The 13,459-nt window shown below is 50.1% G+C and overlaps 1 protein-coding gene across 1 annotated transcript in view; it reads right to left on the reverse strand.

Moving 5' to 3' along the window:
* The window catches only part of MSI2 (musashi RNA binding protein 2), a 491,389-nt gene that overhangs the window by 364,738 nt on the left and 113,192 nt on the right, over nt 1–13,459 (reverse strand). Inside the window, exon 5 of the mRNA XM_034641828.1 lies at nt 3,964–4,056. Within this exon, the coding sequence (XP_034497719.1) occupies nt 3,964–4,056 (93 nt within the window). The remainder of the gene's footprint in view (nt 1–3,963; nt 4,057–13,459) is intronic.

Consider the following 13,459-nt stretch of genomic DNA (forward strand, 5'->3'; position numbering starts at 1 on the left):
GGATTTTATTTATTTATTTGAGTGAGAGAGAGACCATGCAGGAGCAGGGGGAGGGGCAGAGGGAGAGAGAGAAGCAGACTACCTGCTCAGCAGGGAGCCCAATGCAGGGCAATCCCAGGACCCTGGGATCATGACCTGAGCTGAAGGCAGACACCCAACCAACTGAGCCACCCAGGTGCTCCTATATATTTAAACACACTTTCTAGATTATTGAGTTTTCAAGCTTGAAACCAACCCTAGGAAAAAACTAGTCCAGGGGTTGGCAAATTATGGCCCACAGGACCAATGTGGCCCACCACCTGTATTTATAAATAAAGTTTTATTGGAACACAGCCACATCCAATTATGGATTGGCCATAGCTGCTTCCTCCATACAAAAGCAGAAGTAAATAGTTGTGACAGAGACCATATGCTCCCCAAAGCCAAAAATATTTACTATCTGATCCTTTACAACTTTTCCAACTCCCTCCCTTAGAGGAGAAACCGAGGCCAGGAAAGAAACGGCCTGTAAAGGTGTCACAGTGGGGTCACTGCACAGTCACGCCCAGCATAAGGGCCTGGAATACTTTTACCTTACCTTCCTCTAATCACAGCGTCAGAACAGCTACCCAGGGGGCAAGGATGACCATCCAAGTTAGCAAAATCCTTAGGCCAATGGCCACACTTCATAAGCTCATCTTAAATATAAACAAGTAATGACATCCCTCACCAGGGGGGTGGGGGTAAGTTTCTGGGAGGAAGGTGGGAGAAAAGCACAAAAGGGTTTACGAACCTCCAATTTGAGTTATTTAAAGCTCTCGGTGTGTCACTCTGCACCCACTCCACTTACAGTAATGACATATTTAAACTCTCTTAGCTCAGCCCCATGATAGCAGTCTTACCCATCTTGATTGCCACCTGAAATAAACAGTTGAAGCAGCTGCCACCTCAGGCACGATGGGAAGAGGGAGAGGAGAGAGGAATGACAGCGAGGGAAACCTAAAGTGCGGATGGCAAGCCCCGAATGGAGGCTTGGAAGGATGGAAAGTTCTGGATGTGGAGGAGAAGGAGGTAGGGTGTGAATTCTGGCTGTTATCCTGCCTTACCTGGGTGACATTCCTTGAGACTTAACCTCCCTGACCCTTATTGCTCACCTCTGTCAAAGGGTTGGATGACACCAAAATCCACCGTGCAGATGAAATGAGGTGACTTATGTCCAGCTCTCAGCACTGTCCCCAGCCCGTGGAGGGACACAGTCTCTTCCTTTCTTTTGCATCCTCCCCAACCTAAGCCCATTCTGTGGATCAATCCAAGGTTGGAACAGGTTCTGTTATCAGACAAGCCTGGAGGGGAAGTCTGCATTCAGTTCTACGTTTCGGGGGTGACCCTGAGTCAAAGACTCAATCCCGCCTACACTCCATTTAACAAGCTACAAAGTGGGCAGTACCCCCACTATCCTCCCAGGGAAGAATTAAATAAGATAATAAAGTCAATGGCCTAACCCAGGACCCAACACAGTATGTACTCACTAATAAAATTCCACCTTGCTAATTTGCCATTAACCACTAAAAAGGGCCCCAAACAACTTTACAGATGGGAATGTGCACAAGTATGTGAGTCTACTTGACACAAGTGTGTGTGTGTTTGGTCTTCTTCAACCAGAATATAAACTACTGAAGGGTAGAGTCAGTTTGTTGATTTGCCATTAGGTTGACTCACTGCCTTAAGGCTCAGCAACATGGTCTCCTCTCTTTTGATCGCTCTGGATCCACATGAATTACCAGAATCCCAAAAGGTGGTGGGCCCTGCCCAAGGGGGCATGAACGTAACACCAGCCACCAGCACAAGGAGGAATAAGCCCCTCTTAAGACAGACCCAGATAATGCACAGAGCACGTGTATGAAACAAGCTACTAAAACAGGAGCGTAGAAAGTGTTATGGCTTTGATATATTCAAAAGCTTCCTTCGTCCTTTAATAAAACACCTGATGAGTTTACACATCCTGCTGGAATCTACAAATATTACTGCTAAATTAACCGAGCAGCTTCAGATGCAGCGCGGGCCCCGCCAGGGAAGATGGTCTGTGAACGCCTCCCTGACAAGAGGACAACTGTTCTCAGGGCAGGGACGGTCGCAGCCGAGGGCCCAGCCAAAGCCTGCAGAGCTTCCCACTGCTGGCATACTGGTCCCAACTGTAAGTGTTAATGAAAAAGACAGAGAGACAGAAAGAAAGTGAGAAAGGGAAAACGAGAGAGAGAGAAGCCCGGGGGTGGGAGCGCAGAGGTGCGGGAGGTACCAGCCTGTCTGGAATACTCTCACAGCCCAACTTCCCTGACACCCACAAAGAGGCCCATGAGATGCCAGTTTATGGCTCAAAAAAGAAATCCCACCTCACGTTTGCAAACACTGCTCCTGGCCTTGTTTGAGAGGCAGAACCGCAGCAAAGGGGCGCACACTCCCCAGCCTTCCATTAGACAAGCTGGACCTGTCGCATTTCATTATTTCCAGTCTCTCCCCACAGGCAGGGTGGGGCTGGGCAGTGGACCAATCCCCCCTGGTGCTTTCAATGAGTCTTGAAGAGAAGTATATGGTCACCAAAGTACTCAGCTATTCTGCCAAACCGGCCAGAATGATGGGCCCCCAACTGGTAATGCAAGACGGTGCCATGGGGACAGTGTCTTTCCTAAGCGACTGGAAGGGCAGTTAAGTGCCATTCTGAATACCAAGCTGGGCTGGAGGAGCCTGGTTTCTCTTTGTGGCACATCTCCCATCCATGCAAAAACTGATGATGACCAGAGATGGGAAAAATCTCCATCTTGAAGCTAAATAGTGACCGCGGCCCTCATCCCAGACAGTAGCTCACAACTGGACACACCTGGGGACGAGGTCCGAGCCACCCATCACCTTGAGCAAACAAATAAAAGCACAGAACCTTCACACAGGTCAGTAGGCAGCAGTGCCTGGTACCACCCAGGGCAAGCATAACAGCCATCACGGCGGGGGCGGGGGGGGGCGGACATGAGTGACAAAGGTTAGAAGAGGCGCAGTGTCTTCTCCCCCTCTGCCGTATCAGCCCTCCGGCAGCAGGGACGCAGACCTGTGCAAGGGAGACCGTCGCACACCTGGACTCCCAAGACAACCTCCACAGCGACTCAAAGATGTGGGAAGCAGATGGCCAGTGCAGCCACTCAGCTGCCAGCCTCCCGGGACATGGCAGCCAGGAGAGAGGGTAGCACACAAAGCCAGCAAGGCCAGGCTCCCCCACAGGTTGCCATGTCGGAGCCCAGGGACCATGCGGCCATCAGAGGAACGCTACTTTCCAAGGCACCCGCTCCCCCACCAGCTACAGAGAGGCTGAATTAAGCATATCGCCCATGGTTGCATAGCCTTTCTGTCAATCTGCTGACTCTGTCTGTAACCTACACACTCTCACACTCCTGTCCCTGGCTGATTGGGGGGTATTCTGCATTGCTCCCAGCCTGGTCCAGCAACAGAGCCCAGGGGATCATTTTACTTCTGTCTCACACACATTCTGACAGGTACAGGCCCAGCATCTTTCCCGAGTCTCCTTGGGCATCTGACAGGGGAAGGCTCAGCAGCAAAGGACCCCAGGGAGCCTCCTCTCTTCATGCATCTTCCAGAAAGGCACAGAATGAAGCCCAGCACCGACTCACAGGCCTCTAACAGCTTCTGCGGGAGCTCCGGTGTCTCGTGAGTCACAGCCCCGCATCCCTCCCCAGCCGCTGCCACCACCAGCTCCCAGCCCAGGCCCCACGTGGCCAGCAAAACCACACCGAAAGGCCACTCTGTCTGCTCCTACAGGCACGTGGGGCCCCATGCCGACCACACACCGGACTCTTCCATGTCAGCTCCTGACAGATTTCACTTAAATCTTGACGGCCAAGTTCAAGGACAAGGTTCCTGAGGACGCAGCTGTGGCAAAGGGAGGGGCCGCTGCGGCAGCCAGCCCCACGCACCACTTACCTTGCCGAACTGCTCGAAGTACTGCTTCACATCTTCCACCACCGTGTTTGCGGATAATCCGCCTACAAATATTTTCTTTGTTCTTGTGACCATCTGCAAGAAATGACAGGAGGAGGCCGAGGGTTAACCAGGTTATCTGAAGCAATGCGCGCTAAAATGCTGAAACAAGCCACTCTCCACGTTCCTCTAGGAAGGCAATTGTAGATAAATTCAAGCTGTACAGCACGGGCCCTTTAGACACCTCAGAATGCTGGAGACAGCCACGCGGGGCATCTCAGGCCTTCAGGCCACAACCCATAAGCTTGAGTTTCATACAGACACAGAGGAGACTTCAGAACCTCTAAGCCATCATACACAGCTTCATTCTGATTTCTAGCACAAAGAGAAAAGTGGCACATCACAGCTATTTTAAACCTAAGAGATGTGAACATAACAGAATTATGTGCATAAAAACCTGCTGTCCAGAAGGTACCACAAAATTTGTCAATAAGAAACTCACACGTCATTCAAACATATGGGTGGGCTGTCTACACCGAGTTGTTCTGGGTGCCGGTTCATGTCTGCCAACAAGACAGACACTGACCCCGCGCACAGGGGCCACTCTCCAAGCTTGGTCCTCGTTCTCTTTCCCCTCTTGATTCATCATTATTTGCCCTGATTCACCCTACACTCAGTCAAGCCCAGCTAAGCCCCAGGTATCCACCCCTTTGTCCATACAAGTCCTTCTCCCTAGAACACCTCTCTATGCTAAATCTCCCATGGCAAGTTGTAACCATCCTGCAAGAACCAACAACCTTCTCCAACATGCAAGCTATCTATATTGTCACCATACCCAGAAGCTGTCCCTCTCTCTTCTGAAACCCTAACACTGCACCCACCAGCCTGTCCTGGCACCCACTTCTTCCCACCAAGTGCAGAAGTCATTGATAATCCTGTCTTTCTTACTTCCGCCCCCAGACATGGAGATTCCTCTTGTTACCCTCCACAATGCCAAGTACAGCGCCAGGCACACAGAAGCCCACACCAAATGTGCAGTCGATGTGAAAATGAATGAATGTGGTCACATTTCAGAATGCCACCAGTTCCAAAGCCAATGATACAAATGATTCAGAGACGGAACCAAACAGCATAGGTAGGAGCCAAAAATGAAACAAGAAAATAAATCTTATTCTGAACACTGAGTCTAGCCTCTGTGTGTGTGTGTGTGTGTGTGTGTTTTAAAGTGCAGCCGAAAAAAAAATCTTTTTAAATGTTAAATAAAAAATTTCACACCTCAGTGGGTACAGGCTCTCACCCATTTGGCTGCATATATAATAAAAGCCCAATGTCTTAACCTGATGGGAGAAATTCAGTCACAATGTATACATATCTCAAATCATAATGTTTGTACACTTTAAATATTTTATAATTTTGTCAGTTACACCTCAGTAAAGCTGAGGAAAAAGGAAAATGTTTTACGAGAACATATAAATAAAAGCATGACTGAAGCCCAAAAATAAGTAAGACGAAGCTGAGAACATTAAAAAAACAAAAAAATCCCACAATGTCATATGTGTCCATTACAGTTTGGGATGCCTAAATACAGGGGCTCTGACTGCCAGGATCCCCACCGTGCGCAAGGCTGAGACACACGGGCTGAGGGAACGTACAACCAACCACCTCGAACAGCAGCGCCCTGGCTGAGAGCACCTGGGTGCTGACGGGCAGGCTGTGCTGGGGCGTGCTGCCCTGGAGTCCGGTCCTGTGCTCCGCACCGTGCATTCCCGGACCGGCGCACCAGTCCCAACGAACCCTGAACTCCCATCAGTCAGGACGCACGATGGCCATGAACAGAAGGAGGTTCCCAGGCTTCAGGGAGCTCAGGCTATGGCTTCGTGGCTTCCGGGTAGGACATGTGCCACCACAGCCCGCTGACGGAGCCCCATCTGGAATGTCCTTGCAGCGGGCTTGCTGCACTATTTTAAGAGGGCATTGTCCTAGCAACTCCGCACACTTCCTGTGGGCTCTGAGAGCCATGCAGTGGTTACAACACGTGGGTCTAAAGCTGTGATTTACTGCTTTTCATCTCTTTTCAGATGAACGGGAGAGGAGATGAGATAATGTACGTGAGAACATTCTATGAAGATCCCACCAGCATCCACAGTGCCAACTCCAAGAACCTCTCGCTAACCAGTCGACGTCTTATGCTGTTCCTTACTGTCCATCTCCCTTCTCAGCCATTCCGTAAGTCCCTCTGGCGGACAAGGTCACCTTCCCGTGAAACTCCATCAGTCCCTCTCCAGGTTTCAATCTCTCCCGACACTCACTGACCGCCAAATTTTACCATCCTAACTCTCCTAATGTATTCATTCCACAGACACATTAAGTACAAGGTGTTGGAGCCTACGTTCCAATACAATGTAGAATTTAATCCACTATAAAATGGAGATATAATAATTAGCCTACCACGCAAGGTTCCTATTACAACTAAATTAAATAACATATGCCGAAGTGTCTAGCAGGACACCCGGCAGATGCTAGGTAAGTGGTCACCGTAACTGAATCCAAAGTCAATTACTACATTCACCCTTCGAGCTCAGAATAAATGTGTGGCAGAAACATACTTTACACAAAAATCTTTGATACATCAAAGCTGGATGCCCCGTTCTCTTCCACTGTACTTACAACACCACGTCCCTGCATCTCTGCATCTCTACGTGATTTCAGATGGGCGAAGGCTCCCAATAGTTTCATTTCAGATTTTTCATTCCTTTTTCTTTTTTTTTTTACCCAGCCAAGTAATTAAGTATCTATAAAGAAACACTACTGTGATCCACAAGCATGCATTAGTGGAGTTCTCAACTTAAAGAAACTCTGGAGAAGCATTCTACAAAGTGAACCCAATGGTGTCATTTATACATTGTTTAGAGCCAGGTGGGTATAGAGCCGACCCTATTTATATTCCGAACGTTCACATGGACCCAGATAATTAAATGAGTAACGTGTCTTCGTTCCAAATAACAGAAGTCAACAGAATGTTCATTCCCCAGTAACTGGTTAAATGAAAAGGCCCCTCTTACACTCTCTACAGTTGCTCAACAGCCATAAACCTGTCATGCCAGAGCTTTAAACACTGGGGCAGACACCCAGCTATAAATCTACACGGTCCCAAAAAAAGTCTGTAAAATACTTTTTTTTAGAAGGATGAGAAATCCCAGGCCCCAGATGCTGCACCAAAGTGTCCAAGTTACTAAAACATCCTCCCCAGGAACCAGCTCAGATACAGTGATGGATCCCACTCTTCGGCAAATACCGAAAGGAAACTGGTTTAATCAAAACCTTCCAGACGTGAAAGAGCCAGTGGGAAGATGTGCAACACTAGGTTAGCTGCTCACCAATGTCTTGGCTTCGGGAGAGGAGAACACAGCTCGGGGGTGACGGGGCTCTGCACGGTGACCTCTCCCGCCAGGGGCACACTGGAGGAAATGGGGTGATTTGCTTTGGGAATCCTGACAGCATCACTGCTAAATGGACTGTCACTGCTTGATGATTTGAATTCTGAAGAGGGACTCAGTGAGAAGGCCAGGACAGGGGCGGGGCTAGATGTCCTGTCCAGCCTCCCAGTGGGACTCACTGAAGGTCCTCAAATTCCTATCGATACTATGAAAGTTTCTGTGTCCATTCTGCACACATGCGTGTGTGTGTGTGTGTGTGTGTGTGTGTGTGTGTGTGTGTGTGTTGTGGGGGGGTAACTCGCTAGTCCTGATCCTTCCATCTTGGCTGCTACTTACCCCAGGAACCGCCCAGCATCCCCAGAGCTTTAACTCTCTTCTGACCTCAGAAACAGCAAACAGGACGAGTTACCACTGGTCTCCCTGACTCTCCACGGTCTTTTGCCTTATAAAAAGTCCTCTCCGCCTACAGTGGAGAGCGCCACCTGTGTTTTCTTCCTGCACTAGGCCCTTTGGGTAACTGTTTCCTAACCCACAGCCCTCACACCAATGCTGTACCTAACCACACAAAGCAAGGGAAGTTGGCCACTGCACACCAAAATGCTCAGGAGGCCCCAGGCAGCCCCCACAGTGCACCCAAATGGAAAGAGCCATCCATCTGTTCCAGAGAGGGCTCACTCCAAAACCCATTAGGAAAGTGAGCTTAAATGTCCTTTGCATGGAGTTTTTGGTGGGGGGGGTTGTAGAAAACACTTTGTATGTGAATGCTTTCCACTCTTGGAGACACTAGATACCCACCAAGAGCCCAGCACCACTTGGGGACAGCCGCCACCCCCAACAGATGCCCTTCCTTTTATGGTCTAGGGCGGCACTCTGGGAAGTGGGGTGTTTGTGTGTGTGTGTGTGGCGTGCATCAGGCGGTGGGGAGTGTTCAGGCTCTCACAAATCATTGCTGCACATTTTGCATCTAGACCCGTAATTTAACTAAACACCACTGCTCTCCACACCTCTTGGCTCCAGAAAGAAAACCCCAGCACCCATTCCAGCTTGGAAAATTGCTGTTTACACATCAGAACTGGCCAAAGCCAGCTGCTAACTAGAGCTGCAAAGAACACTCCACCTTCCTGCTTCTAACCAAAGAGCTTTTTTTTTTTAAGTTTCAAAAAATCCCTTTAAAAAAATGTATTTGCATCTGAAATGGTCACTCAGAGTGGGGCCACTGGTTGTATTGTTATAAAACAGGATAAAGCAGATGAGTGTGTGTATGTGCATGTGTGTGTGTGTTGAAAGCAGAAGGTAGAGGTATTAGAAAAGAGAAATTACTTTGAAGAATGAGATTGATGGGGAAAACTAGTTCTAGGAGCTTTGCCCCAAAGATACTAGCTGTCGCACAGAAAACAACAATAACTAAAAATGTTTCTCATCCTGACAAAGGCATGGAAAGGCAAGAAGTGGCTCTGGAGAGTCTTGAATGGGTAGGAGAGAAGCCCGGAGAAATTAAGTCAGCTCTTGCCATCACCACGTTCCTGCAAAGAGCTCAAATTCGCCCTTTGGTGACACACATGAGTCATCCTCACTGCCCAAGAGCGCTGGCTCATTTACAGAAGCTCTCCCATCTGTGGGAGCCCCAAGGTGAAGAGAGCCCAGGGAAGATGTAAGAATGCTAGAGCTGGGCAGGATTTTGCAAGTTGTCCCCATTCTACAGATGGAAAAATCAAGTCCCAGCAAGTTGGCTCAAGGGCTGGTTAAAGGCAAAGAGGAGTGACGAGGGAGACTGGATATGTTGGCAGATAACATGCAATTCCATCCCAGACTCTGAATCTGGTGAACACTTTGTTCTTCAGATTCTTGGATAAAATTGTATGTTATCATCAAAGTATCCGTTCTCTGCGTCTGAGAATTACGCCCAGTCTTTGTACAACAAGGAAGCTCTCGCAGGGCTTAACCGGGGTCGCAGAAGTCCCGAACTCCACAGCCCCATTCCACAGGGAGTTTCCTCTGAGGGACATGCCCTCTAAAATTCCCAAGTTCCCCCAATATTTGTTTCCATCCTTCCCTCCTGCCTCTAAACTACCACTCTTGCCGCCGTCATATCTGAATCCAGTGGCAAAACTCAGCACACAAAAGCAGAACCCAGGTACTAGAATCTTCTCCAAATGATTCTAGAATCACATATGGAAAAAGACCACCATAGTGGGTCAACTGGAGTCCCCTAAAATTCATGTCCGCCCAGGTCTTTGGAAGCAGGGCCTTTTGCTGATGCAATCAATTAAGGATCTTGAGATGAAATCATCTTGGGTATACGGAGAGCCCTAAATCCAATGACTTGGCGTCCTTACAAGAGGAGAAGGGACACACACCACATACAGAAAGGCCATGTGAAGATGGAGCAGAGACTGAAGTGACATGTCTACAAACCAAGGGACCTCAAGAATTGCTGGCAGCTACCAGAAGGCAGGAGAGAGGCACAGATGGCTTCTCCCTCATGGTCTCCAGAAGCAATGACCCCTGCCAATGCCTTCACTGCAGACTTCTGGACTCCCAAACTGGGAGAGAAGACATCTCTATGCGTTACTCCTCCCAGGCTGTCTTAATTTGTGATGGCAGCCCCAAGAAACCAATATGAAGACCTACCTGGGGGAGGCCCTAGGACACAATAGCCCTGGCCTCACCTTTTCTTGGTGATCATGGAGTGGAAGTCCACATGGAGGACCCCCACATGGTGGAGGAGAATACTGCACCCACATGTGTGATAGTCCGAACCTGCCCTCCCACAGAAGGCAGGCCACACTCATCACTTGCATACCCACTATGGCGGCGGCCACAGGGTTACAAGTGTCTGCCTCAAAAGGTAAGGCAATACCTACTGGGAGAGGAGGGAGCAGCCCAAATGCTGCCCACAGTTAAGATCCCCCTGGCATAAACTTCATACACGTGGGGCCAGAGCTCCCACGCGTGCGGCTGGGTCTCCTGTGTCCCCCTCCGTGCTTCAAAGGCTCTGCCCTCACCGCACACCCACTGCACGAGGGCTATGCCCTCCTCACGAACTGCCTTACTCGGCCTCATGTCAATCCTAGGTCAGGTCTCAGCCTCTCTCCCACAGTCAAGGAAATGGAGACCCAGAGACGGTAAGCATCCGATGTCTCACAGCACCGTAGTGGCAAAAGGAAGAGTCAAAATCTCACCCTTTCTATTCGCTCAAGTGTCTTGGACCTTTATCTGTGACTAAGGTGGTTTCTTTCTTCCCAGGGGAAAGCTACAGCAGGGCCAAGGGAGAGGACAGGGCACCAGGAGGAGCAAGTCTGACTCTGCCCTTTCCAAGTCTGAAGCAAAGCTGCAGAAATGACAGGCCAGACACTGCTGGTGGGGATGGACATAAAATGGCCCAGTCCCACAGACGATTACATACAGACTTACTAGATGACTGACAAGTCCACTCCCAGTACACACCCAAGAGAAATTAAAACGTATGTCCACCCAAAGACTCTCACACAAAATGTTCACAGCAGCATTGTTCATAAGAGTCAAAAAGTGGAGCCACCCAAATGCCCATCAAGGATGAACCGGTAAATGACGTGTGATATATCTGTGGAATGGAATATTATTCGGCCACAAAAAGGAACAAATTATGGACATATGCTACAACACGGGTGAACCTCAAAAACATGAAGTGAGAGAAGCCGGTCAACAAAAGGCCACACATGCTGTAGGATTCCATTCCTAGGAAGGTTCATAACAGGAAACGCCACAGAGACCGAAAGTCGATTACTGGTTGCTTGGGGCTGGGGGAGTGGGGATCGTGACGGCTAAAGAGTAGGAGGTTTCTTTTTGGGGTGAAGCACACGGTCTGAAATGGACTATGTAGACGGTGCGTGTATCTGTGAATATATTAAAAACCACTGAACTGCACTCTTAAATGGGCAAATTGTATGGCATGTGAATTATATCTCAATAAAGCTGTTCTTTTTTTTTTTTTCCATGACAGGCCAAAAAGATCCCTAAATTGAGAGTCTGAATGCAGAAAGGGCTTAAAAATAAATCCATGTGCCCCAGAAAGCACGCTCTCCACGCTACTGCATCCACCGGCTACGTGCACGTGATTTGCTTCGCCCCTGCTTGACCATCGGACAAAGGTGTAACAATATTTGATGTTGCCAACTGCAGAAATTAATTTAACTTCAGAGAAAACTAATTATAAATATAACCCCAAATGTTTCTCCGAGCTCTCTCTCCCCATCTACAGCTATGAGCCGGAGAGCACCAGGGTTCAGGCTACCATTTGGCATTCCCTTTAAATAGCTTTAAAATTGGAAGGAAAAAAATAGCCTTCCTCTATATGGGGCTGGAATATAATTTACACACAATTATCCAGCATAGTCAGGTTACCACATTACCTCTGATTAAAACAACAGTAACTCACCTACAGGAGAACGTGATGTCGTAATGAAATGATCAGGCTGCCGCCGCAGTCTCCCCACCTCCAGCACAGAGCCCTCTGCCTGGCTGCCTCCCAGGCTAATTTAAAAATACTACTTCCTCTTACCCTTGGGGGGTGGGCTGCAGCCCCCATGGGTGACCTGTCCATAGATTGGTATCAGAGAGTAATATCCTAGACAGTGGCGCTCGGACTAGGGGCTCCAGGGGGTAACAGAAAAAGGTGCAGAGATGGAGTGTTGCCTTGCAAAGCCCAGGAAGTTAAGGATGATGACCCACGCGCCAGGCGATGCTGAGTGGCGAAGTGGCTGGCTGGCCGTCACCCCGATCACAGGCACCCAAGCTGTTCTGCACCCACAGGTAGCTTCTCTGTCACTCCGTCCTTCTCGGAGCCCCTACCCCCTAATACTCGCCACAGAGTGAGTCACGGGAGGCCCCAACAACACTCTCCGATGTTCTAATGATTGCCAATACGGAGATGCAATTAAAACCCATCATCTTTTACAGCAGCGGTATTAAACGAAATTAAGTAAGTACCCTTTACTGTTGCTGAATTTGCGAGGCAGCCGTGCATCTCTGCATACGAAACAGGAGACTCCAAAGCCCCAGTCAGACAGCCGAAGCAGATTCTGACTGAATCCCGGAAAGAGATGGGGACGGAGGGCCAGCCGGGATGGTGGGGCTGCTGGGAACTCAGTGCCTTCCATCTGTTCCTGTCACTCCCGCCCGCGTGCAGCCTGGTGGGATTCTTCTCAAGACCTGGAGGATGCCTCAGGGCGAGGGGTAGGGCATTGGGATGGTGACCGCGATGGTCCAGGGTGCCCCATGGCTAACGCAGAGGTCCGAGGTGACCCGGCCTAGGGCAGTGATCCAAAGGACACGATGGCCCTCACTTTACAACCCCCTCTCCGCCCACCTGCTCGCATGGCCAAGCACATCTGTGTAGACTAAGGCGGAGTAAATAATCACCCTGGCCCTGGTGGGTCAGATGAGAGTGGGTCAAGTCTCTCAAGTCTGTCAACAGTCCTGGGCCTCCCTTTCCCCCTCGAACCACGGGCCTCAGACCGTGGCGTGGACAGCCCAAACTGAGGCCGCGAATGCGGAACTGGAAGTCCAAGAAGGCCTCCCCAGGAGTCCCCGCCCGCTCCAGCAAGGATAGGGAGCAAAGCCGGGGCCTCTCACGCAAGCCCTGCTCACGGCCCGGCGGCTCACGGCCGGGCACGGTCAGGGCACCCCCTCCCGCTTCCCAAACTGCCCCCTTCCTCAGACATATCGGGTCACCCGGGAGCCACTACCAGAGCGCTGGTTTCCCCACAGAAGTGAAGCGCTTCGAAGCTCGCTGGAACCAGAAGTAACCACCCGCGCCTTCCCTGACCGCTTGCCCGGGCCGCGGCAGGAAGCTCGGCTGGGAGGGGGTGCACATGCGCGGTGAAGGAAAACCAAGCTCGGAGGGTGTTCCCTGGCCTGTACCCTGGGGAAGACTGCCCGAGAGAGACTTCCAGAACCCAGCATGAGGAGAACTAGACCTGCTCTCCTCAGCAACAACGAAACGGCTCTTCTCGGGGAGGGAAAGCAGGGAAACTTTGCGGGCAGGGCAGCCTCTGAAGCCAAGGCGGCCCATCCCCCAAACC

Source organism: Ailuropoda melanoleuca, chromosome 13 (assembly GCF_002007445.2).
Source record: "Ailuropoda melanoleuca isolate Jingjing chromosome 13, ASM200744v2, whole genome shotgun sequence".
Classification (NCBI taxonomy): Eukaryota; Metazoa; Chordata; class Mammalia; order Carnivora; family Ursidae; genus Ailuropoda; species Ailuropoda melanoleuca.